Source organism: Ranitomeya imitator, chromosome 3 (genome assembly GCF_032444005.1).
Source record: "Ranitomeya imitator isolate aRanImi1 chromosome 3, aRanImi1.pri, whole genome shotgun sequence".
In the NCBI taxonomy this organism is placed as follows: domain Eukaryota; kingdom Metazoa; phylum Chordata; class Amphibia; order Anura; family Dendrobatidae; genus Ranitomeya; species Ranitomeya imitator.
In genome coordinates, this window is record NC_091284.1 from 846,467,129 (window position 1) to 846,494,115 (window position 26,987).

General features: G+C 44.7%; 1 protein-coding gene across 1 annotated transcript in view; it reads right to left on the minus strand.

Annotated features, from left to right (window-relative positions):
- Positions 1-24,934: 24,934 nt before the first annotated feature.
- Positions 24,935-26,987, minus strand: part of LOC138671453 (aldehyde dehydrogenase family 3 member B1-like) — a 231,869-nt gene continuing 229,816 nt past the window's right edge. The window contains exon 10 of the mRNA XM_069759634.1: positions 24,935-25,379. Coding sequence (XP_069615735.1) covers positions 25,186-25,379 — 194 coding nt within the window. The 3' untranslated portion in view covers positions 24,935-25,185. The remainder of the gene's footprint in view (positions 25,380-26,987) is intronic.

A 26,987-nucleotide genomic window follows, 5' to 3' on the forward strand; every position in this document is an offset into this window, starting at 1 on the left:
CCTGAACACACTTATGCATAACCACACTGGCGCAAAGCACATATGACTTGATACTAGCGCATGGCCGTGCGGCCATGCGAGCCTTAAATAGTTGCAGCATGTTTAGGACCTTTCAAAGAAGGACCAATGGAGTGCTGCAGCACCTGAGCATGTGACCCTGGATCTCCACTGAGAGATCTCGCCCTGGGCATGCTCAGAGTGCAAAGCAGGATTTAGTCCTAGCAGCTACAAGGACCTTAGCTGCAGTATCTGATCATGTGACCCTCGATCTCCACTGAGAGATCTTACTCAGGGCATGCTCAGAATGTGAAAAGCAGGACTTAGCCCCAGAAGCGTCCGCTCGCTGCTGCCCAGCAGTGACTTCAATCGGAGAAGCAGGAAACGCAGCAGTAACTCTTAGCACAGAGTCAGACTGAGCGAGACGCTGGGATCGACGTCTCCGCTGAGCAGGTTCCACTGCGGCAGGAGAAGAATGGGAGACCGCAGCGGAGATGGCCCGAGATTCCCCCTGTGCAGAGGCAGGAACTCGACCCCTAACATTACCCCCCCCCTCCTTGGGCCTCGCTACGTTCGAAGGCAGCAATGAGCTGCGGAGCCCGAATGTGCTCAGCAGGCTCCCAGGACCTATCCTCAGGGCCGTAACCCTTCCAGTCCACCAAATAAAAATTTTTGCCACGTACCACCTTGCACCCCAAAATAGCGTTTACCTCGTAATCGTCCGTAGACGAACCCGATGTCCCAGCAGATGACTCGGAAAACCGGGACATATACACGGGTTTCAAGAGGGACACATGAAAGGTGTCGGTGATACCCAGGCGTGGCGGAAGGGCCAAACAATAGACCACAGGATTAACCTGTTCGAGGACCTTGAGTGGACCCAAGTAGCGAGGAGCAAACTTAGTGGACTCAACTCGCAGCCTGATGTTACGGGCGGAGAGCCACACCAAGTCGCCAGGAGCAAAGGTCGGAGCGGGGTGCCGATGTGCATCGGCGGAGGACCTCATTCTCTCCTTGGAGGCCCGAATGGCATCCTGAGTGCGGTCCCAAATATCCCGTGCCTCCACAGCCCAGTCTGCCACCCTGAAGTCGGCGGAAGACACGGGCATAGGCACAGGTACCCGCGGATGCTGACCATAGTTGAGGAGGAATGGCGTTTGTCCAGTGGAGTCAGCTACGGCATTGTTCAGTGCAAACTCTGCCCACGATAGCAAGGATGCCCAGTCATCCTGCCTGGCTGAAACAAAATGTCGCAGGTATGTGACCAAGGTCTGGTTGGCCCTCTCTACCAACCCATTCGTCTCGGGATGATATGCGGAAGAGAGATTCAACTCAATGCTGAGTAAACGACAAAGCTCTCTCCAGAACCGAGACGCAAACTGGGGACCCCGGTCACTGACAATTTTGTCTGGCATACCATGTAGGCGGAAGATGTGTTTTATGAACAACGCTGCCAAGGCCCGTGCAGAAGGTAACCGTGGTAGCGGCACCAAATGCACCATTTTTGAGAAATGATCGGTGATGACCCAAATGATGGTACAGCCGCGAGACTTGGGTAAACCCACAACAAAGTCCATCCCGACCATCTCCCAGGGCCTATCTGCCACCGGCAAGGGATAGAGTAACCCAGCTGGCCTTTGACGAGGAGATTTATTTTTGGCGCAGGAGACACACGCTTTAATATAATCTCTGACATCCCGGACCATATGTGGCCACCAGTACGTCCTCGCCAGTAGCTCAGATGTCCTCTTTGTCCCAAAGTGTCCACCCACCCTGGACGAATGAGCCCAAGAGAGAACCTCCGGTCGCAAATTAATGGGCACAAAAGTCTTGCCGGGAGGCACAGACTCAAGCAAAACCGGCGCTACGGTTCTCAGGCTCTCTGAAGGGACAATAAGCCGAGGCTCCCCCTCCTCCTCCTCAGATGACACAACAGAGCGAGAGAGAGCGTCAGCACGAATGTTCTTCTCCCCAGCGAGATAATGAAGGGTGAAGTGGAACCGGGAGAAGAACAAGGACCATCTGGCCTGGCGAGAATTTAGCCGCTGGGCTGTTTGCAGGTATAACAAATTTTTGTGGTCCGTGAAGACCTGAAAGGGAAAACGAGCCCCCTCCAAGAGATATCTCCACTCCGAGAAAGCCAGCTTCATCGCTAGCAACTCCCTGTCCCCAATGGAATAATTCCTCTCCGCAGGTGTGAAGGTCTTGGAGAAGAAGAAGCACGGATGCTTCCGACCTTGAGCATCCTTTTGGAAGAGGACTGCTCCTGCACCAACGGAAGAGGCATCCACCTCCATTATGAACGGCTTATCAACATCGGGACGATGCAAGATGGGAGCGCTAGCAAAACGGGATTTAATAGAAGAAAAGGCCCTGGAGACCTCTTCAGACCACAATTTGGGATTCTTTCCCTTCTTGGTGAGGGCTACCAAGGGAGCTACCAAAGTTGAGAAGTGGGGAATGAACTGACGGTAATAATTAATGAACCCCATAAAGCGCTGCACCGCTTTAAGAGAATGGGGTTCTTGCCAGTCCATCACAGCCTGCAGTTTGGCAGGATCCATAGTCAATCCCTGGACGGAGATGATATAGCCCAGGAAAGGTAAAGACTCCTGCTCAAACATACACTTCTCCAACTTTGCGTAGAGAGAATTTGCCCGTAAGAGGTCGAAGACTCTGCCAACATCTCTCCGGTGGGAGTCAATATCTGGAGAAAAGATGAGAATATCATCCAGATAGACTACGACCGAGGTGGAAAGCATATCCCGGAAGATGTCGTTGACAAAGTCTTGGAAAACGGCTGGGGCATTACAGAGCCCGAAGGGCATCACCAGATATTCATAGTGCCCATCTCTGGTGTTAAACGCCGTCTTCCATTCGTCCCCCTCACGGATGCGAATCAGGTTATAAGCACCCCGCAGATCAAATTTGGTAAATACCTTAGCTCCCCTTAGCCTATCAAAAAGCTCAGAAATCAAGGGCAGCGGATACTTATTTTTAACGGTGATGGCGTTAAGACCCCTGTAATCTATGCAAGAACGTAATTCTCCATTCTTCTTCTGCACGAAGAAGAACCCTGCCCCTGCTGGTGACACTGACTTCCTAATGAACCCTCTTGCCAAATTCTCCTGGATGTATTGGGACATGGCCTCTGTTTCCGGAAGAGAGAGGGGATAGACACGTCCCCGAGGAGGTTCTGCTCCAGGCAAGAGATCTATAGGACAGTCATAGGGGCGGTGAGGTGGAAGGGTCTCCGCAGCCTTTTTGGAGAAGACGTCTGCATAGGACCAATAGTATTTGGGGAGAGAAGAGAGATCTGCGGGTATCTCAGTGGTGGAAACCTGAACACACTCTTTCACACATCTGCCCTTACAGGATTCACTCCAACCCAATATCCTCCCAGAGGACCACTCAATATGTGGAGAGTGGAAACGGAGCCAGGGTATTCCCAGCAGAATCTCATCCATTCCCTCGGGAAGGACAAGAAGGGAAACTATCTCCTGGTGGGATGGGGACATAGCTAACGTGAAAGGGACAGTCTGGTGTGTGATCTGAGATGGAAGTGTTGACCCGTTCACTACTCTGACAGTCACCGGTTTGGCGAGCATCACCAGAGGTATTGCATGGCGCAGAGCAAAAGCCGAGGACATGAAATTCCCCTCAGCTCCGGAGTCCACACAAAGCTCGACTGTCAGAGAGTGAGAGCCTAATACGATTGTCCCCTTGAAGGACAGCTTGGAGGAAAAAGCCGCTGTGTCTAGAGAACCTCCTCCAAGGGTCACTAGACACGGTCGTTTACCCAACCGCCGTGGACATTTATTGGCATAATGTCCCTCTTGTTGGCAATTTCTGCAAACCACGGGTACTCGAGCGGTCCGAGACTTAGGTCCCGCTCGAGAGACCTCCATGGCCTCATGGGAGTCGGACGCCTGAACGGAAGATTCTAGAGGTCTGGCAAAGGTGGGAGCCAGCCGAAACCTCTGCCTACACTGGGCCCGCTCCAACCTCCGCTCGTTAAAACGGAGGTCGATGCGGGTAGATAGAGAAATAAGCTCCTCCAGTGTGGCGGGAATCTCCCTGGTGGCCAAGGCGTCCTTCACATGGTCTGCCAGTCCTCTCCAGAACACCGGAATAAGGACTTTATCCGGCCACTCCAGCTCCGAGACCAGAGTCCGGAATTGAACGGCGAACTGGCTGACCATGGAAGAACCCTGGGTTGTAGCCAACAATTGGAGCGCGGTATCGTGGGTGACACAAGGTCCCAAAAAGACCTGTTTCAGAGCGTCCAAGAAGAGAGGAGCACTCTGTACCACACAATCATTGCGCTCCCATAGCGGCGTTGCCCACTCCAACGCCCTGCCCGATAAAAGGGATAAAATAAATCCCACTTTCGCCCGTTCCGTAGGAAAACGTGCAGCCAGAAGCTCAAGATGTATGGAGCACTGACTCACGAATCCCCGACATTGTTTACTGTCACCAGCAAACTTGTCTGGAAGCGGGAGACGGGATAAAGTCGGAGCAGGGGTGGCAGAGGACAAACTGGCTGCAGCTACACTTGCAGCCTGAACAGCGACTGCGGTAACATCCACAGCTGAGGTTGTGCGCTCGAGAGCCGCCAACCTACCCTCCAGCTGCTGGATGTACCGCTGTAAACGCTGACCGTCCGCCATTTACTAGCCAGACCCTGGCGCTAGTATACTGTTAGGGCTAGCGGAACGCACCGAGTAGAAATAGATATTTATTATAAATGGTGCGTTCGCAGCCCGGGGTCCACCGTGCAGGGAGAACCTGCTGCTAGTGAATGGTGGCACTGTTTGGCGGTATAGACTAGCTCTGTTACCTCACAGAGCAGCCGCGAGAGGAAAGCACTGCGCCCTGTTAGCCTCACAGGAGCACAAGCTTACTGCCAAGCTGATAGCAGTCTGTGGTTATACAACATGCAATCTCCTCACCGGAGAAGCCGGTATTCTAGGGGCTTATTTCAGCCGGGTCCCTGAACACTCTCATACAATCTCCTCACCGGAGGTGTCGGTATTCTAGGGGCTTATTTCAGCCGGGTCCCTGAACACACTTATGCATAACCACACTGGCGCAAAGCACATATGACTTGATACTAGCGCATGGCCGTGCGGCCATGCGAGCCTTAAATAGTTGCAGCATGTTTAGGACCTTACAAAGAAGGACCAATGGAGTGCTGCAGCACCTGAGCATGTGACCCTGGATCTCCACTGAGAGATCTCACCCTGGGCATGCTCAGAGTGCAAAGCAGGATTTAGTCCTAGCAGCTACAAGGACCTTAGCTGCAGTATATGATCATGTGACCCTCGATCTCCACTGAGAGATCTTACTCAGGGCATGCTCAGAATGTGAAAAGCAGGACTTAGCCCCAGAAGCGTCCGCTCGCTGCTGCCCAGCACTGACTTCAATGGGAGAAGCAGGAAACGCAGCAGTAACTCTTAGCACAGAGTCAGACTGAGCGAGACGCTGGGATCGACGTCTCCGCTGAGCAGGTTCCACTGCGGCAGGAGAAGAATGGGAGACCGCAGCGGAGATTGCCCGAGATTCCCCCTGTGCAGAGGCAGGAACTCAACCCCTAACAAATATAATAATAATAATACAAGTGTATATAGCACAACAGAAATACAATATAGTTACCAATGAAATACTCCTGGGGACCCACCACACCCGACGCGCGTTTCGCACTGAAATGCTTCGTCCAGGGGTGGTTGGGTACTAGCCAGCTTATAGTATATATATCCCCATATTTGTGCTTGGTTGTACATGGTCACACAGCGCTTTTTTGCACATGAAATTGTTATTTATATACCACTTTTTCTTTTTTGGAGTTACTACCTGGGTTACCCACCTTCTTTTGCCTGTGCCTGTGGTTATATACCTTTGTGCTGATGTCACGATATGGTACGAAATATCAAATAAGTAGTAGTTTCTCTGCCTGTTAGCACCATAGCTGAGGGATTTTTGGCACTTCTGACCATGGTTCCAAAAACACATGGCAGACCCTAGGCTCCCATTACTTCAGAGTTTAGCTTTCCTTCTCAGAGAGTGTGGGGGTTTTAGGAGAGCCAAGGTATTTACGACCGGCATTTCCTGCCGTGTAAGCTCTTGTCCAGCTATAAGTGAACTAGAAACTTCTAGGATCCATGAAAGTTCTTTGTTTGGTTTTTGTAAGATATTAGGCAAACCATTTAAGTTAAGGACATGAAAATATATATTCTTAAAGTCCATCGGTGGATCTGTCCATCCCTCTAAACACGAGCTTCTAACTCCGTCTGGTAAAGAAGTAGGGATTTCTCTGTAAATATATATCCCAGATAGGACATATTTGATCTCATTAGAATGCCCACGTTAATCCGAGATGAATGCTGGGTTTGTTATGCCTATGACATGTTTTGTAGCGAAGTTATCGAAAGACAAATTTAAGGCTGAAGTACTCAGAAGGTAGAGAGAGGAGGGTCGGGATAAGCCAGCCTTTCTGTGATGTCACAGCCTTAAGGTTTTAAGTGTCTGGCAGGCTCTCAGGAGTCAGTTCTTCCTGACTTCTTGTCTTCTTCTGGAAAGCCCTGAGCACGTCCAATGAGCTGGGACGTATGGAAAAAACTCCCCTAGCCTGGTTGCCTGCAATGCAATGAACTGAGAACATGTGAGTGTTACCTTTTCTCATTTAATCCCTGTTTATTTTATAATTACCCTTGTACATATTTGCAATTGTCTCATTTGTAACATCTTTATAAAATATTTTGATAAAGCACTGCCTAAGCTTTACGGAGTATAATAATTAATATACTAGTTCTGTCTCCATGCTCTAACCGTACCCTAAGTCTTCTGAAGGGAATTACGCTACTGTTTTGGGTTAGCTTCGGACCCATTTAATCGAAGCTGGTGGCAGCATACGTTTTGTACTGGGTAGTTGGGTGGCATTGTAGCGACTGCAGCGTTGATAATTATTGTTCCTGCCTGAGTGGGAGTAGTTATCGCGTCGCTGCAGCGTGCCCAATAGCCAGTACATAGCAGGCAGCCTTTCTGGCGACTAATTATCCAGGGTGCAGTACCTAATCTGACCTGAGAGTAAGGGGGGCGCCAGAGAGCTTCAAGTTTTAAGTGGAACTGTAAGCGGGATATACATAAATCCCTGCAGTTCGTGGTATATTGAACGCAGTGGGATACCTAAAATAAGCCCCTGCTGTAAACTAAGAGGTCAATAGCCTTGTGTGTGTTGTTTCATCACATTGTGGAGTGGAGGGATAACTAAGATATGCCCCCCTGCACATGTGATAGCCGTCTGTTGGCCTAAAATCACCCCAACCCGTGACGTAGGGGTGACGTTCACGGTGTGAATCGTGACAAATTGGTGGCAGCGGTCAGGGAATCCTGACAGCCGATATCTGTTTTTATCATGTTTAACCCCTTTATCCCCAAGGGTGGTTTGCACGTTATAGACCGGGCCAATTTTTACAATTCTGACCACTGTCCCTTTATGAGGTTATAACTCTGGAACGCTTCAACGAATCCCAGTGATTCTGACATTGTTTTCTCGTGACATATTGTACTTCATGATGGTGGTAAAATTTCTTTGATATTACCTGCGTTTATTTGTGAAAAAACTGAAATTTGGCGAAAATTTTGAAAATTATGCAATTTTCCAAATTTGAATTTTTATGCAATTAAATCACAGAGATATGTCACACAAAATACTTCATAAGTAACATTTCCCACATGTCTACTTTACATCAGCACAATTTTGGAACCAACATTTTTTTTGTTAGGGAGTTTTAAGGGTTAAAAGTTGACCAGCAATTTCTCATTTTTACGACACCATTTTTTTTTATGGACCACATCTCATTTGAAGTCATTTTGAGGGGTCTATATGATAGAAAATACCCAAGTGTGACACCATTCTAACAACTGCACCCCTCAAGGTGCTCAAAACCACATTCAAGAAGTTTATTAACCCTTCAGGTGTTTCACAGGAATTTTTGAAATGTTTAAATAAAAATGAACATGTAAATTTTTTGTGAAAAAAAGTTAATTCAGCTCCAATTTGTTTTATTTTACCAAGGGTTACAGGAGAAAATGGACCCCAAAGGTTGTTGTACAATTTGTCCTGAGTACGCCGATACCCCATATGTGGGGGTAAATCACTGTTTGGGCGCATGACAGAGCTCGGAAGGGAAGGAGCGCCGTTTGACTTTTCAATGCAAAATTGTCAGGAATTGAGATCAGACGCCATGTTGCGTTTGGAGAGCCCCTGATGTGCCTAAACAGTGGAAGCCCCCCAATTCTAACTGAAACCCTAATCCTAATCCCAACTGTAAATGTAATCTAAACCCTAACCGTAACTGTAGCCCCAACCCTAACTGTAGCCTTAACCCTAACCCTGGCCCTGGCCCTAACCCTAACATAGTAACATAGTTAGTAAGGCCGAAAAAAGACATTTGTCCATCCAGTTCAGCCTATATTCCATCATAATAAATCCCCAGATCTACGTCCTTCTACAGAACCTAATTGTATGATACAATATTGTTCTGCTCCAGGAAGACATCCAGGCCTCTCTTGAACCCCCCGACTGAGTTCGCCATCACCACCTCCTCAGGCAAGCAATTCCAGATTCTCACTGCCCTAACAGTAAAGAATCCTCTTCTATGTTGGTGGAAAAACCTTCTCTCCTCCAGACGCAAAGAATGCCCCCTTGTGCCCGTCACCTTCCTTGGTATAAACAGATCCTCAGCGAGATATTTGTATTGTCCCCTTATATACTTATACATGGTTATTAGATCGCCCCTCAGTCTTCTTTTTTCTAGACTAAATAATCCTAATTTCGCTAATCTATTTGGGTATTGTAGTTCTCCCATCCCCTTTATTAATTTTGTTGCCCTCCTTTGTACTCTCTCTAGTTCCATTATATCCTTCCTGAGCACCGGTGCCCAAAACTGGACACAGTACTCCATGTGCGGTCTAACTAGGGATTTGTACAGAGGCAGTATAATGCTCTCATCATGTGTATCCAGACCTCTTTTAATGCACCCCATGATCCTGTTTGCCTTGGCAGCTGCTGCCTGGCAGTGGCTGCTCCAGGTAAGTTTATCATTAACTAGGATCCCCAAGTCCTTCTCCCTGTCAGATTTACCCAGTGGTTTCCCATTCAGTGTGTAATGGTGATATTGATTCCTTCTTCCCATGTGTATAACCTTACATTTATCATTGTTAAACCTCATCTGCCACCTTTCAGCCCAAGTTTCCAACTTATCCAGATCCATCTGTAGCAGAATACTATCTTCTCTTGTATTAACTGCTTTACATAGTTTTGTATCATCTGCAAATATCGATATTTTACTGTGTAAACCTTCTACCAGATCATTAATGAATATGTTGAAGAGAACAGGTCCCAATACTGACCCCTGCGGTACCCCACTGGTCACAGCGACCCAGTTAGAGACTATACCATTTATAACCACCCTCTGCTTTCTATCACTAAGCCAGTTACTAACCCATTTACACACATTTTCCCCCAGACCAAGCATTCTCATTTTGTGTACCAACCTCTTGTGCGGCACGGTATCAAACGCTTTGGAAAAATCGAGATATACCACGTCCAATGACTCACCGTGGTCCAGCCTATAGCTTACCTCTTCATAAAAACTGATTAGATTGGTTTGACAGGAGCAATTTCTCATAAACCCATGCTGATATGGAGTTACACAGTTATTCTCATTGAGATAATCCAGAATAACATCCCTCAGAAACCCTTCAAATATTTTACCAACAATAGAGGTTAGACTTACTGGCCTATAATTTCCAGGTTCACTTTTAGAGCCCTTTTTGAATATTGGCACCACATTTGCTATGCGCCAGTCCTGCGGAACAGACCCTGTCGCTATAGAGTCCCTAAAAATAAGAAATAATGGTTTATCTATTACATTACTTAGTTCTCTTAGTACTCGTGGGTGTATGCCATCCGGACCCGGAGATTTATCTATTTTAATCTTATTTAGCCGGTTTCGCACCTCTTCTTGGGTTAGATTGGTGACCCTTAATATAGGGTTTTCATTGTTTCTTGGGATTTCACCTAGCATTTCATTTTCCACCGTGAATACCGTGGAGAAGAAGGTGTTTAATATGTTAGCTTTTTCCTCGTCATCTACAACCATTCTTTCCTCACTATTTTTTAAGGGGCCTACATTTTCAGTTTTTATTCTTTTACTATTGATATAGTTGAAGAACAGTTTGGGATTAGTTTTACTCTCCTTAGCAATGTGCTTCTCTGTTTCCTTTTTGGCAGCTTTAATTAGTTTTTTAGATAAAGTATTTTTCTCCCTATAGTTTTTTAGAGCTTCAATGGTGCCATCCTGCTTTAGTAGTGCAAATGCTTTCTTTTTACTGTTAATTGCCTGTCTTACTTCTTTGTTTAGCCACATTGGGTTTTTCCTATTTCTAGTCCTTTTATTCCCACAAGGTATAAACCGCTTACACTGCCTATTTAGGATGTTCTTAAACATTTCCCATTTATTATCTGTATTGTATCTGTAACCCTAGCACTAACCCTAACCCTAATGGGAAAATGGAAATAAATAACATTTTTTAATTTTTCCCTAACTAAGGGGGTGATGAAGGGGGGTTTGATTTACTTTTATAGCGGGTTTTTTAGCGGATTTTTATGACTGGCAGCCGTCACACACTGAAAGACGCTTTTTATTGCAAAAAATATTTTTTGCGTTACCACATTTTGAGAGCTATAATTTTTCCATATTTTGGCCCACAGAGTCATGTGAGGTCTTGTTTTTTGCGGGACGAGTTGATGTTTTTATTGGTAACATTTTCGGGCACGTGACATTTTTTGATCGCTTTTTATTCCGATTTTTGTGAGGCAGAATGACCAAAAACCAGCTATTCATGAATTTCTTTTGGGGGAGGCGTTTATACCGTTCCACGTTTGGTAAAATTGATAAAGCAGTTTTATTCTTCGGGTCGGTACGATTACAGTGACACCTCATTTATATCATTTTTTTTAAGTTTTGGCTTTGATATACGATAAAAACTATTTTATAGAAAAAATAATTATTTTTGCATCGCTTTATTCTCAGGACTATAACTTTTTTATTTTTTTGCTGATGATGCTGTATGGCGGCTCGTTTTTTGCGGGACAAGATGACGTTTTCAGCGGTACCATGGTTATTTATATCCGTCTTTTTGATCGCGTGTTATTCCACTTTTTGTTCGGCGGTATGATAATAAAGCGTTGTTTTTTGCCTCATTTTTTTTTCTTACGGTGTTTACTGAAGGGGTTAACTAGTGGGCCAGTTTTATAGGTCGGGTCGTTACGGACGCAGCGATACTAAATATGTGTACTTTTATTGTTTGGTTTTTTTTATTTAGATAAAGAAATGTATTTATGGGAATATTTTTTTTTCTTTATTCAGGATTTTTTTTTTTTTTTACACATGTGGCTGGCTCTGAGCAGGCTCTGTGAAGCCACCTCCCTCCCTGCATGACCCGGATGCCACGGCCATTTTGGATCCGGGCCTGCTGCAGGGAGGAAGGTAAGAGACCCTCGCAGCAACACGATCACATCGCGTTGCTGCGGGGGTCTCAGGGAAGCCCGCAGGGAGCCCCCTTCCTGCGCGATGGTTCCCTATACCGCCGGCACACCGCGATCATGTATGATCGTGGTGTGCCAGGGGTTAATGTGCCGGGGGCGGTCCGTGACTGCTCCTGGCACATAGTGCCAGATGTCGCCTGTGACAGGCAGCTGACACTCGGCAGCGCTCCCTCTGTGAGCGCGGCCAATCGCGTATGACGTACTATCCCATCGGTGGTCATACGGGCCCACCCCACCTCGACGGGATAGTACGTCATATGTCAGAAACTGGTTAATAAAGATTATGTGTATTTTATTGGCCTGATGTGAAGTTGCTTTTTTGGTGGTATATTGTTATTTACTTCATGGCCCTAAGTGGAGGATATATTTAGGTGTTTCTATTTGTTGGTTACAGATTCTAACTATATCCTGGTCCAGTATGGATTTTAGGAGTAGAGATGCTTCTTGGACAGTGCATGCACAGAGTGTCTTCGGCGAGGGTAATCCACAGGCACAGGAACCAGTTCAAAAGACAGCACTGAAAAAAACATTCAAAAACCTATTGAACCGTCGTACTCGAATCTGGTGGAACAAGACGTCCCTTGAGAATTATATATCTAGGAATTTAATTCCAAGAGGATTGAGAGTGCAGATATTTCCTTCCTTTCCTGTAAATGACATCTCTTTGAGAACTCGGTGGGAGACTGCATGTCATACCTGTTCTATGACCTTTATGACTATTCTTGTGGACATCAATAGCAAGTCCATCATTGAATTGGGGTTGGAGATTGATGAGATTTGTAAGAAACTACAAAAGGAGTGCACACAGGAGGAATTTGATACTTTTAGAAAAGACATGAATGGGTTCTGTGATGAATGGGAAAAAGATCTCCACTAGAAAACAATAGGAAATTTCATCGATGCCTTCAGGATAAGAATGAGAACAAAATATATAGATGGAGTCATACTAAAACACAGGATAAGGGTGGACCTGCATCTGAGGTCATCAGGACATCTAGCACTGGTACATCTGTGTCTTCGTCTAATATTGAAGAACAGAGTCATATGCGCTTCAACCAAAGGAGAAAGGATGATCGTTTTCAGAGATCTAATACCAGAAGGAGACCTAATATCAATCCTGATGGTGGAGATGAAGAACCACAAAGGAACTCCATGAAGGTAATTAACCTCTCAGATGTTGTGCTATCCGAGGCCCATTTGGCAGTATTGAGCAGAGGTCTTACCTTTTCTCCATCTTCTGCTCCTGACCATTGTTTTATTTTGAAAGATCTACAATTATTTGCATGAACGTTATTCTTTAAGAGATTATATTACCAAAAGTCACAAGTTGATTTATCCCCTACAGAAACAGAAGAGGAAATACTCCAGATTTTAGAGGACCTGGCTATTGAGTCCGGTGCCCCTAGGCAATATCCAAAATATCTTCTTCCTAAATCAAAGAACTTTCCTCAGATCAACACTGTCCCTGCTATCAATTTATTTGTCCAATTGGTTTCAAGAAATTGAAAGGATTCCGGAAACCATCAAGAGAGATAACCTCAAATATAATGAGACATGTGCCCTGAAGGAATTAAGAAATCTCAATGAGGTAATAATCAAGCCATCCGATAAAGGTGGCAATGTGGTGGTGTGGACTGTAATAGCTTATGAAAAAGAAATGATGAGACAACTTAAGAACCCGTTGTGCTATAAAAAGTTGACATTCAATCTTCTGTCTAAGTTTAGGAGCGAATTGTTTGATCTATTACAAGAGGCTGAACCAAAGGGTGTTCTTACATCCAAGCAGAGGGATGGTCTATGGAATGATGCCCCAACGGTAGCAAGTATCTATGTTTTACCAAAGATACACAAGGATCCGGTCACACCTCCAGGTAGGACTATTGTGTCTGGGGTTAACAGTCTGTCTGACCCAATATCCAAATTGATTGATTTCTATCTAAAGCCTCTGGTTGAAGTTTTGCCGTCATTTCTGAAGGACACCACCGATGTCCTGAGGAAATTGGACGGCCTTCAACTGGAAGACAATATGGCCTTGGTCACCTGTGGTGTCGAATCACTATATACCTCGATTCGACACCAGGATGACCTAGAAGCTACCACATTCTACCTTTACAACAGTGGGTTGGACCAGGATCTGTGCCTCTTTCTTATTAAAGCTTTGGATTTTGTTCTTACACACAATTTTTTTGCATTTTGGGATTCGTTTTTTCTTCAGTTACAAGGCACCGCGATGGGGGCATCTTGTGCGCCCTCTTACGCTAATTTATTTTTGGGATTTTGGGAGCAGGAGATTTTTCAGACCAACCCACATTCTCTGAGCCACAAGGTCATCTCTTGGTGGAGATATATAGACGATGTCCTTATGATTTGGCAGGGGACACGGGAGGAGTTCAGCACGTTCATTAACCCCTTAAGCCCCGAGGGTGGTTTGCACGTTAATGACCGGGCCAATTTTTACAATTCTGACCACTGTCCCTTTATGAGGTTATAACTCTGGAACGCTTCAACGGATCTTGGCGATTCTGACATTGTTTTCTCGTGACATATTGTACTTCATTTTAGTAGTAACATTTATTCGATATAACTTGCGTTTATTTGTGAAAAAAACGGAAATTTGGCGAAAATTTTGAAAATTTCGCAATTTTCCAACTTTAAATTTTTATGCCCTTAAATCACAGAGATATGTAACGCAAAATACTTAATAAGTAACATTTCCCACATGTCTCCTTTACATCATCACAATTTTGGAACCAAAATTTTTTTTTGTTAGGGAGTTATAAGGGTTCAAAGTTGACCAGCAATTTCTCATTTTTACAACACCATTTTTTTTTAGGGACCACATCTCATTTGATGTCATTTTGAGGGGTCTATATGATAGAAAATACCCAAGTGTGACACCATTCTAAAAACTGCACCCCTCAAGGTGCTCAAAACCACATTCAAGAAGTTTATTAACCCTTCAGGGGTTTCACAGGAATTTTTGGAATGTTTAAATAAAAATGAATATTTAACTTTTTTTCACACAAAATTTATTTCAGCTCCAATTTGTTTTATTTTACCAAGGGTAACAGGATAAAATGGATGCCAAACATTGTTGTACAATCTGTACTGAGTACGCTGATACCCCATATGTGGGGGTAAACCACTGTTTGGGCGCATGGCAGAGCTCGGAAGGGAAGGAGCGCCATTTGACTTTTAAATGCAAAATTGACAGGAATTGAGATGGGACACCATGTTGCGTTTGGAGAGCCACTGATGTGCCTAAACATTGAAACCCCCCACAAGTGACACCATTTTGGAAAGTAGACACCCTAAGGAACTTATCTAGATGTGTGGTGACCACTTTGACCCACCAATTGCTTCACAGAAGTTTATAATGCAGAGCCGTAAAAATAAAAAATCATATTTTTTCACAAAAATGATCTTTTCGCCCCCAATTTTTTATTTTCCCAAGAGTAAGAGAAGAAATTGAACCTCAAAAATTGTTGGCCAATTTGTCCTGAGTACGCTGATACCCCGTATATGGGTGTAAACCATTGTTTGGGCGTATGGCAGAGCTCGGAAGGGAAGGAGCGCCATTTTACTTTTCAATGCAAAATTGACTGGAATTGAGATGGGATGCCATGTTGCGTTTGGAGAGCCCCTGATGTGCCTAAACATTGAAATCCCCACAAGTGACACCATTTTGGAAAGTAGACCCCTTAAGGAACTTATCTAGAGGTGTGGCGAGCACTTTGACCCAACAAGTGCTTCACAGAAGTTTATAATGCAGAGCCGTAAAAATAAAAAATCATATTTTTTCACAAAAATAATCTTTTCGCCACCAATTTTTTATTTTCCCAAGGGTAAGAGAAGAAATTAGACCACAAAAGTTGTTGTGCAATTTGTCCTGAGTGCGACGATACCCCATATGTGGGGGTAAACCACTGTTTGGGCGCATGGCAGAGCTCGGAAGGAAAGGAGCGCCATTTGACTTTTCAATGCAAAATTGACTGGAATTGAGATGGGACGCCATGTTGCGTTTGGAGAGCCCCTGATGTGCCTAAACATTGGAACCCCTCACAAGTGACACCATTTTGAAAAGTAGACCCCTTAAGGAACTTATCTAGATGTGTGGTGAGCACTTTGACCCAACAAGTGCTTCACAGAAGTTTATAATGCAGAGCCGTAAAAATAAAAAATCTTATTTTTTCACAAAAATGATCTTTTCGCCCCCAATTTTTTATTTTCCCAAGGGTAAGAGAAGAAATTAGACCACAAAAGTTGTTGTGCAATTTGTCCTGAGTGCGACGATACCCCATATGTGGGGGTAAACCACTTTTTGGGTGCATAGCAGAGCTCGGAAGGGAAGGAGCGCCATTTGACTTTTCAATGCAAAATTGACTGGAATTAAGATGGGACGCCATGTTGGTTTGGAGAGCCCCTGATGTGCCTAAACATTAAAAACCCCCACAAGTGACACCATTTTGGAAACTAGACCCTCTAAGGAACTTATCTAGATGTGTTTTGAGAGCTTTGAACCCCCAAGTGTTTCACTACAGTTTATAACGCAGAGCCGTTAAAATAAATTTATTTTTTTTTCGCAAAAATTTTTTAGCCCCCAGTTTTGTATTTTCACAAGGGTAACATAATAAATTGGACCCCAAAAGTTGTTGTCCAATTTGTCCTGAGTACGCTGATACCCCATATGTGGGGGGGAACCACTGTTTGGGCGCATGGCAGAGCTCGGAAGGGAAGGAGCGCCATTTGGAATGCAGACTTAGATGGATTGGTCTGCAGGAGTCACGTTGCATTTGCAGAGCCCCTGATGTACCCAAACAGTACAAACCCCCCACAAGTGACCCCATATTAGAAACTAGACCTCCCATGGAACTTATCTAGATGTGTTGTGAGAACTTTGAACCCCTAAGTGTTTCACTACAGTTTATAACGCAGACCCGTAAAAATAAAAATTCTTTTTTTTTTCACAAAAATGATTTTTTAGCCCCCAGCTTTGTATTTTTACAAGGGTAACAGAATAAATTGGACCCCAAAAGTTGTTGTTCAATTTGTCCTGAGTACGCTGATACCCCATATGTGGGGGGGAACCACTGTTTGGGCTCATGGCAGAGCTCGGAAGGGAAGGAGCGCCATTTGGAATGCAGACTTAGATGGATTGGTCTGCAGGCGTCACGTTGCATTTGCAGAGCCCCTGATGTACCCAAACAGTAGAAACCACCCACAAGTGACCCCATATTGGAAACTAGACCTCCCATGGAACTTATCTAGATGTGTTGTGAAAACTTTGAACCCCCAAGTGTTTCACTACAGTTTACAACGCAGAGCCGTGAAAATAAAAATCCTTTTTTTTCCCACAAAAATGATTTTTAGCCCCCCAAATTTTTATTTTCCCAAGGATAACAAGAGAACTTGGACCCAAAAAGTTGTTGTCCAATTTGTCTCGAGTACGCTGATACCCCATATGTTGGGGTAAACCCCTGTTTGGGCGCACGGGAGAGCTCGGAAGTGAAGGAGCACTGTTTTACTTTTTCAATGCAGAATTGGCTGGAATTGAGATCGGACGCCATGTCGCGTTTGGAGAGCCCCTGATGTGTCTAAACAGTGGAAACCCCCCAATTATAAATGAAACCCTAATCCAAACGCACCACTAACCCTAATCCCAACTGTAACCCTAACCACACACCTAACCCAGACACACCCCTAATTCTAATCCCAACCCTAATCCCAACCGTAAATGTAATCCAAACCCTAACCCTAGCCCCAACCCTAGCCCTAACCCTAACCCTAACCCTAACCGGAAAATGGAAATAAATACATTTTTTTTAATTTTATTATTTTTCCCTAAGGCTAGGTTCACATTGCGTTAGGGAAATCCGTTTAGCACTAGCGGATTGCGCTAACACAATGTCTTTTTAGGTGTCGTGTTTAGTGGTCGCGTTAACGTCCCCGCTCTGGAAGATCGGGGATCGGACCTCGGGCGCGCCGCGGACGCTGCAAGCAGCGTCTGAGGCGCGCCACAAAAGAATGGCACCTTGCTAGCGCGAGCCGAAAATGGCACGCTCTAGCGATGCGCTACACCTGAAAATCACATTGCTGTCAATGGTTGTGCTAACGGACCCGTTGCACGGCGTTAATTGTGACATTTTCGCCGTGCAACGCTGTCCGTTAGCGTTAACCCATTAACGCAATGTGAACCTAGCCTAACTAAGGGGGTGATGAAGGGGGGTTTGATTTACTTTTATAGCGAGTTTTTTAGCGGATTTTTATGATTGGCAGCCGTCACACACTAAAAGACGCTTTTTATAGCAAAAAAGTTTTTGCGTCTCCACATTTTGAGACCTATAATTTTTCCATATTTTGGTCCACAGAGTCATGTGAGGTCTTGTTTTTTGCGGGACGAGTTGACGTTTTTATCGGTTACATTTTCGGACACGTGACAGTTTTTGATCGCTTTTTATTCCGATTTTTTTGTGAGGCAGAATGACCAAAAACCAGCTATTCATGAATTTCTTTTGGGGGAGGCGTTTATACCGTTCCGCGTTTGGTAAAATTGATGAAGCAGTTTTATTCTTCGGGTCAGTACGATTACAGCGACACCTCATTTATATCATTTTTTTTATGTTTTGGCGCTTTTATACGATAAAAGCTATTTTATAGAAAAAATAATTATTTTGGCATCGCTTTATTCAGAGGACTATAACTTTTTTATTTTTTTGGTTATGATGCTATATGGCGGCTCGTTTTTTGCGGGACAAGATGACGTTTTCAGAGGTAACATGGTTATTTATATCCGTCTTTTTGATCGCGTGTTATTCCACTCTTTGTTCAGCGTTATGATAATAAAGCGTTTTTTGGCTCGTTTTTTTTTTTTTTTTCTTACGGTGTTCACTGAAGGGGTTAACTAGTGGGCCAGTTTTATAGGTCGGGTCGTTACGGACGCGGCGATACTAAATATGTGTACTTTTATTGTTTTTTTGTTTTTTTTTTATGTAAAGAAATGTATTTATGGGAATAATATTTTTTTTTTTCTGCTTTATTTAGGAATTTTTTTTTTATTTTTTTTTTTACAAGTGTGGAAATTTTTTTTTTTACTTTTTCACTTTGTCCCGGGGGGGACATCACAGATCACCGATCTGACAGTGTGCACAGCACTCTATCAGATCGGTGATCTGACATACAGCCGGGCAGGATTAGAGCTGCAGCTGCAGCCTGATCCTGACCCGGAAGTGCTCCCTGCAGGACCCGGATGCAGCCCGGCGGCCATTTTGGATCCGGGACTGCAGGGAGAAGACGCTCGGTACACGGTGAGCACATCACCGTGTACCAATCGTCTCAGGGAAGCCCGCAGGGAGCCCCCTCCCTGCGCGATGCTTCCCTGCACCGCTGGCACACCGCGATCATCTTTGATCGCGGTGTGCCGGGGGTTAATGTGCCGGGAGCGGTCCGTGACCGCTCCTGGCACATAGTGCCGGATGTCAGCTGCGATAGGCAGCTGACACCCGGCCGCGATCGGCCGCGCTCCCCCCGTGAGCGCGGCCGATCGCATATGACGTACTATCCCGTCCATGGGAATTAAGTCCCAGGTCACCTGGACGGGATAGTACGTCATATGGGATTAAGGGGTTAATAATTTAAATTCCAATACCAGGAATATTAAACTTATGTATAGGTGCAAAACTCAAAAAATTGATTTCTTGGATATATCCATCACTGTTGATGTTGATGGTTGCATTCATACAGATTTATTTAGCAAAAATACGTCTGTTAACTCCTTGCTGCATGCTTCTTCACAGCATCCACAACATTTGATTAAGAATATTCCTACTGGTCAATTCTTACGTGCAAGGAGGATATGTTCCAATGATGATTTATTCGAGAAACATGCCTCGGACCTCTGCAGACGGTTTAGAGACCGTGGATACAGGAAGAAATCTATTTGTCGCTCCTATCAAAGGGCATATCGTAGTGAAGGAAATACCCTCTTGCAAAAACGGAAGATGGATAAAGATATGGATCAGGTACGATGTACAGTATCCTGGACTTTAATTCCAGGAGTGCCATCACTAAACATTGGTCAGTACTTATGACGGATAGAACAATTGCTAAATGTATTAGTAAAACTCCTACTATTACCTTTAGGAGGTCACACAATCTAAGGGAACAGTTGGTCCATAGCTACCATAAAGGACCTGGTCCTAAATCTTTTGAGCTAAGGGCCCTAAATGGGTTGTACTAGTTGTGGGAAATGTGTGGCATGCAGTAATGTGTGCAATGCCTTGGACTTTTCGAACTCTCGGAATGATAAAGTATATCAAATCACACACACCATTACATGCACAACTAAAGCCGTTGTGTATCACGCAACGTGCCCGTGTGGTCTTATTTATATCGGGATGACCACGCGTGAATTTCGCAGGCGAGTACGTGAGCATGTGTTGGACATGGAGGGGGCATTGACTGAGGATGACCCCCATAAACTCAAACCAATCCCACGGCATTTCAAGGCCTTTCACGGATGTGATCCTAAGGGACTGCGTATTAAGGGTACTGATAGAGTCTTTATTGGACTCAGAGGAGGGAATTGGAAGAGGATGCTGGCACAGCAGGAGGCTAGGTGGATATTTAAATTGGATACTATCTCACCACTTGGCCTCAATGACCCCAATAGCTTTGCTCCCTTTCTGCCAACTTGATATTTTTGGCACTCTTTGGTGTTGACTATACATTTGTTGCATTTAGTGATTATTTATTATTAGTCTTTGCTGTCTTTTGATCTTGGTCTTTTAGCTGCTTCTAATTTTTATTGATTTTATTCTTCTTTTCATCAAAAGGGTCTTTAGTTCTAGTGCTCCTGTGTCCTCAGTTGATCTCTGGATTTTGGATATTGGAACATTGTACGGCATCGTCTTACGCCTATAACAACGTCATTATGACATTTCTGTGTGTCCATGTACTTCTTCTGTACCTTTTTTGTACTTTTTTTCTACTTTTTTACATATATGTATGCCTTTGTTATATATATTTATATATATATTTTATTATCACTTTTTAAGGATAACATTGGTTAATTCAATGTTTGTATTTAGCACTTCACCGGATTCTGTCCGTATTGTATTGATCTTATATCTTTACACAATTGTCTATGTTCCAATTGTATATAATTATTTATTTATTATATTGTTATTATATGCCACTGATTATATTGCATATGTATTTTAATGTTTTTCCTGATAGGTTTTGTGGCGTTTTCGGATGCACTACGCACTTTTTCTCACTTTGCACTTATTATTAGTTTGTAGCGCCTTTTTAGTTGCGGTCTCTTAGCAACAGCAATTCATGCTGCCGGATATGACTTGTAGCCATTTCCGGTTTTGTGCATTGCGCTTTACCGTTGTGTTGTTCTTTACTTGTAGTTCTATTGGATGTGCTTCCGGCCGTCGCCTGTGATGACTGGAGCGCACGCACCGGATATTACGTCAGCGGTGTATGTTATACGCGAATTGATATGGTAACTATGGACTTATTCATACTATGGACGGTGTGCGCTTGCGCTTTTTCGTGTCAGCGGGTGCTTCATTTCCGGGATACTGGCGTCTGCATATGGAGCGCCCCCAGACGCAGGGCCGCGGGTTACTCGGTACCGGTCCTCTGCTGGCTCAGTTCTGGTGATGTCACGGTGGCTAGACCCGGTCCGTAACCCTGCTAAGGGGCGCCCAGTAAAAGGTGATACGAGTCTGTCAAGGTTTCGTGACGCCACCTGTGGTGTTCGGTCAGGGTGACCGACGCTGCTTGGGGTCCACTGGGGTGATGGAATGGCAGCTGGATGGTACACCTTCCCACAGGTGAAGTATGTCCCCAGGGCTCCCAGTAAGGTGGATGGTGATGGTGTGAGGTGCAGTCAATAACGAGGACACAGGGTTGCAGTCTCTTTACCTTTACTGAAGACTTCAGGATCCTCAATCCAGAGCACGGTTAACAGGGCTATCTGAGTCCGGCCGGTCCGATGGGCACATCCAGAGTTCCCTTTGCAGGTGGAAATTGTTGCCTACCACTAGCGCCTGTGTGTTGCAGTGCTTCCCTGCTGAGCATTCGGGGTAGCACTACAACTGCTGTTCTCGTTCATTCTAATTCATTCCAGTTCTTTCTAGTTCTCCGTCCCCCAGGTATGTTATGGCTAGGACGCACCCGTTTGATGGGTAGGCTCGGAGTTCTTCCGGGACCCTAGAGACGCCCCTCTCCACGCATTGCCCCCTATGTCTGCTTAGGTGATGTAAGGTACACAGCCAACCTATAATTAACTGTCCTGCGGAGTTTGAAGTAAGGCCTAGAGTCAGTTACTTCCTCGGTGTTCCGGCCACTGGCTACGCGCCTCAGTAGGATGTTGCCATTCTCCGGGCACGATTCCTACTGGCTCTCCTTTGTAATTGATCTCGTTTCTCACTGTCCACAATATCCTTCGCTTCGTGTCTTTCTTAGGATACCGCCGCGGGGTGTGCAGGCGCGGTTCCGTAACGTTCTGTTCTAGTCGCTAGGTACCTGCCAGGTTCCCACGCCTGACAGGGACGCCCCTGAATCTTCTCCCTGCAACAACCCCTGCCACGGGATGTTGCCTGAATCCAACCCAGTCAGCTTCTGACTAACTTCCTATCCAACCCCTAGTTTTACCAGTGTGAGGAGTGGCCTAATAAATAAAACCTTTTTCTCCCCCTAGTGGCCAGAGTGTGAAGTGTATTGTGTGCTGGTGATACCTGATCAGTAGAATTCCTTCAGTGCCATCAGACGTACCATCACTCCCCTTAGTGGCAGAGTGTCACACTGCAACGACCAGATCTCTGGGGCGCTGCACATAGATGTCAGTGAGTGTGTGATTATGTCAAGCGTGTGTTTTATCCGCGTGTTCCTTCACAGCAGCTGTTCATTATTAATCTGATCCTAGCACCTTTCCTATTGGGCCTTGGGGATATATGTACTATAAGCTGGCTAGTACCCAACCACCCCTGGACGAAGCATTTCAGTGCGAAACGCGCGTCGGGTGTGGTGGGTCCCCAGGAGTACTTCATTGGTAACTATATTGTATTTCTGTTGCGCTATATACACTTGTATTATTATTATATTATTTAGTACTGCTGTGCTTGGTTGTACATGGTCACACAGAGCTTTTTTTGCATATGAAATTGTTATTTATATACCACCTTTTCTTTTTTGGGGTTACTACCTGGGTTACCCACCTTCTTTTGCCTGTGGTTATATACCTTTGTGCTGATATCTGTTTTTATAATGTTTAATAAAGATTATGTGTATGTTATTGGCCTGATGTGAAGTTGCTTTTTTGGTGGTATAATCCTTTCCTATGTGATACTGACTGCTGAGCCGTGTATCTAATCCTCTCCTGTGTGATACTGACTGCTGAGCCGTGTATCTAATCCTCTCCTGTGTGATACTGACTGCTGAGCCGTGTATCTAATCCTCTCCTGTGTGATACTGACTGCTGAGCTGTGTATCTAATCCTCTCCTGTATGATTCTGACTGCTGAGCCGTGTATCTAATCCTATCCTGTGTGATACTGACTGCTCTATGCTAACCCTAATAAGACAGAACAAAAAACTGAGAACTCGGGGTTCACATCCAGAAGTGTGGGGCTCTCAATAGGAAATGTAATGATGAAATCAGGATTAGAGTTGAGCTAATTTGATCAGGGGTTATTCGGCAAGCTATAATGCTAGGGAACCCGGCATCCTGGACCGCTTCAGCTAATCAGCTGATCGGCGCCGCAGCTGCCGCGACTGTGTGACAGTCACATGCATAGAGAGCCTGTTTTTTGGGCTCTCCATGAATATGTTGTGACTGTCACACAGCCGACACGCCGATCAGCCGGCACGCTCCATGCATCCGGGTTCCCTCTACAGTTTATTCGGTAAGCGCTATAGCTCGCTGAATAAGCCCTGACCCGATCAAATTCACTCATCTCTAATCAGGATACAAAGTTACCAAAGAAACAAATCACCAGCGACATTAAAATAAATCCAAAAAATGGTTATAAATACATCAATGCCAAAAAGAATAAATCTGACGGCATCGGCCCCTTAAAAGATGATGGCAGTATTATAATTATAGAGGACAAAGAAAAGGCTGAGATATCAAACCTGCTCATCTCATCCATGTTCACCAATGACCTTACTGTACAAGGGATCATTCAGCGAGGCAGAAATCAAAGTTCACCACCAGATATAACTAACACAAGAAGAAGTTAGCCTGCGCCTGAACACATGAAATATTGACAAAGCGACTGGCCAGATGGCATTCACCCACGGATACTGAGGGAGCTGAACTCAGTAACTGACAGACCGCTGGATCCCATCTTCTTAGTCTTTCTTGTAAGGTTCTTCATGCTGCAGGTTTGGAAGAGGCTAACATGGTACCAATATTTCAAGAGGTTGTTCACTACTTCATCATTGATGACCTATACTTATATGATCCATCTTCTGACAGTGGCCTAGGGTGCTAATAAAATCAATGGAAGGTGGATGTGCAGTGCCCTGCTACAGCCACGATCAGAAGACTCAGCTACTCCACAATTAAGCAGTTCTGGTCACCGGCGCTGACACCTAGAAGAACTGATTGGTAGGGACACCGGATGTCAGACCCTGTCTGATCAGACACTGCCAACTCCACAATAAAAGGAACTAGCTGCCACCGCCAATCATTTTACAGGCAGATTGGACACACATTACAGGCAGCATATGGCTACAGGGGTGCGGATTACAGAACAAGAGGAACAGAACAATTACATTTTATTTATTCAATCCAAAAAGTAGACAGTGTTTATAGAAATGAGGCATTGGCTTACATCACTGGGCGGTTGCTGCAGCACCTCCAAAATAATATCGGTCAGATGGATGTTTGTTACCTATAGAAAGATGAAATAGCAGTGACCGTACGGGCGTATGTATATAGTATACATATATTCCACGTGTTGGAATCGGAGGTGCATATACCACAGGGTCACTGTGAGTTCCCCAATACCCGGCCTAGTAGTGAAAGCGGCCGCGTCCGTCACTCGTCAGCCAATTGTATCACTGTCCTGATGATTGGAGGTGGTGGAGTGTTGTGGGGATCAGTGGTGGGATCTGCGTGATCTCCCTGTTGTTATCCATGACACTGGTGGACAAAGGTGGAACTTGATTGACCTAAGTCTTTTTTCAAGCCATATAACTATGTAAATATAATAAACCCTGATCCTGCTGCTGTTGGGATGATAAATGCATATTATGGTTCTGTGGGAGATGGATAAACTGCAGACGAAATATTATGGAGGCGTTCCTCAATAGTGATACTCATGTATTTTATGGATGTTATGTAAACCAATTGCATAGGAGCTGCTTGCCATATCTGTCTTGGGTCATTTACAAGCAACAAAAAGAAGAGAAACCATTAACAAAAATGGAGACAGTGGCCAAGGGGAAACTGGGAGGGAGACAGTGGTCAAGATGAATGGCCTTGTTGGCCTGGAGAAAGTCGTGTGCTTGGAGGTATTGGTGGAATGTCCGTCCTCGTGATGTCCTTTGATTCTAGGCTCACATTACAGCACAGGAGGATTTGCGCTTTGTTTCTGTGGAGTATAAGATGAATCCCAGACGGCTCTCATTGTATGGTGGGTACCGGATCTCATTTAGTTTTTCACGTCCACCACTGCGCAGGAGGCAGGCACGGTGATGAGAAAACGTGTCAAAGCTGAACTTGCCGTGATACATGCCCATGCCACTATGTCCTGGAAGATAAAGCAAGCAGACGTATTAGTTACCATCATGTATTAAAGTGTTAGTGCCTTCACTCTGCCCAACAAAAGAATTACCGCGGTGCAGCCATTGCACACATTGTGTCATCACCTGATTAGCTAGAGTCATTTATCCATAGTCAAGTGAAATGTTTTTGACGTCACTTCCACCCAACACATTAATGTGGTGACTGGGAAAAAAATGAACTGTGTGGTCATAAATGATGATGAGAGCTTAGCGGCATATTAAAAAACCTGTATTGGGATTAATGGTTTTAGTAAAATGGTTGCACACACTACACAAAGCAGTCAAACAAGGTAAAAAACGACTGAAAGATGGACTTATCGGGAAGAATCAATGGACACAATATGGAGAAATAGACATATGCATATTATGCAACAACAGAATAACTCTACAGTGGCGACCAAAAGTTTAGTCATTTTCCTGGTGATGATTTGAAACTGCACGACGTCGTCATCATACAAGACCTGAAGTTTTACCAAAATGCTTTAGAATATCGGTTACAATGCCATAACTTAGTATTTTGTAACATCACCTGTGGTGAAATATGTATAGGTATACAGTATATGTGTAGTAAAATATGTATAGGTATATATGTGTGACTAGCAATAGTCTAACATCTGTCCTGAGACTGCAGGTCTCACTAGGAGTCGCAGCATATGTTATCCTGAGCAAGCAGTCTACTGTCTCCAATCTCGCCACGGGGTCCTGCTGGGAACCACAAAAGGGAAACCTTTCACACCTTCTAGCTCTTTTGAAGGGAGATGTCAATTACAGCCTGATACTATCTATCTTTTGGGAAACTTTACACAAAGAATTTCAGAGAAATTAATATATTCATTGGTGGAGTGACCATGGCCCAGTGAAAAACAAGCAATTATAATATCAACCCGAGAGGCTGTTCTACAAATCTGACCTCCAGGGTGACTCTATAAATTAGGCCTGTATACATAGAATCGTGTTCACAGATTGAGGGGCAGCCGAGCTGATGTGTTCTAGTCCATATTCATTCCCCCCTCAGAAAGCAGAAAGCAGACTACAAAGTTAGCTATTTCTGTAAGTTTTCTCCTGTTTATTTTTATAACTGTTTTGCATAGTTGTATGTCTTTTTATTACCATATTTTTATACCTTTTTCTTATTGTAAGCAGTGTACCTTTTTGTATTAAAGCATAAAACTTTAACAGTCCAATATAACGCGTGTCCCACAGAGAATCTGGGGAAGACAAAGCTGCTAATGCGACCAGCCTCGCTGTAAGCTACTGGGGAATGAAGGAGACGGAGCGGGCGCAGGTTCAGTAACTAGCGGTGACGTCACCGAGCCTGCGCCCGCTCACAGCCTGACCTGAGGTAACCTCTGCACCGTGGGAAAGTGCCGGGGAAGAGGATACCGCAGGTAATGTATCTATTCTATCTATTCATTCTATCTATTCTATCAATCTGTCTATTCTATCATTCTATCTATTCTATCAATCTACAGGAAGTTTTTTTTTCTCTGTGTGCACTCAACTTTATTGGCATGCACAAAGAGAAAAAAACGCATGAAAAAAATGCACAGAAAACGCACCAAAAACGCACCTAA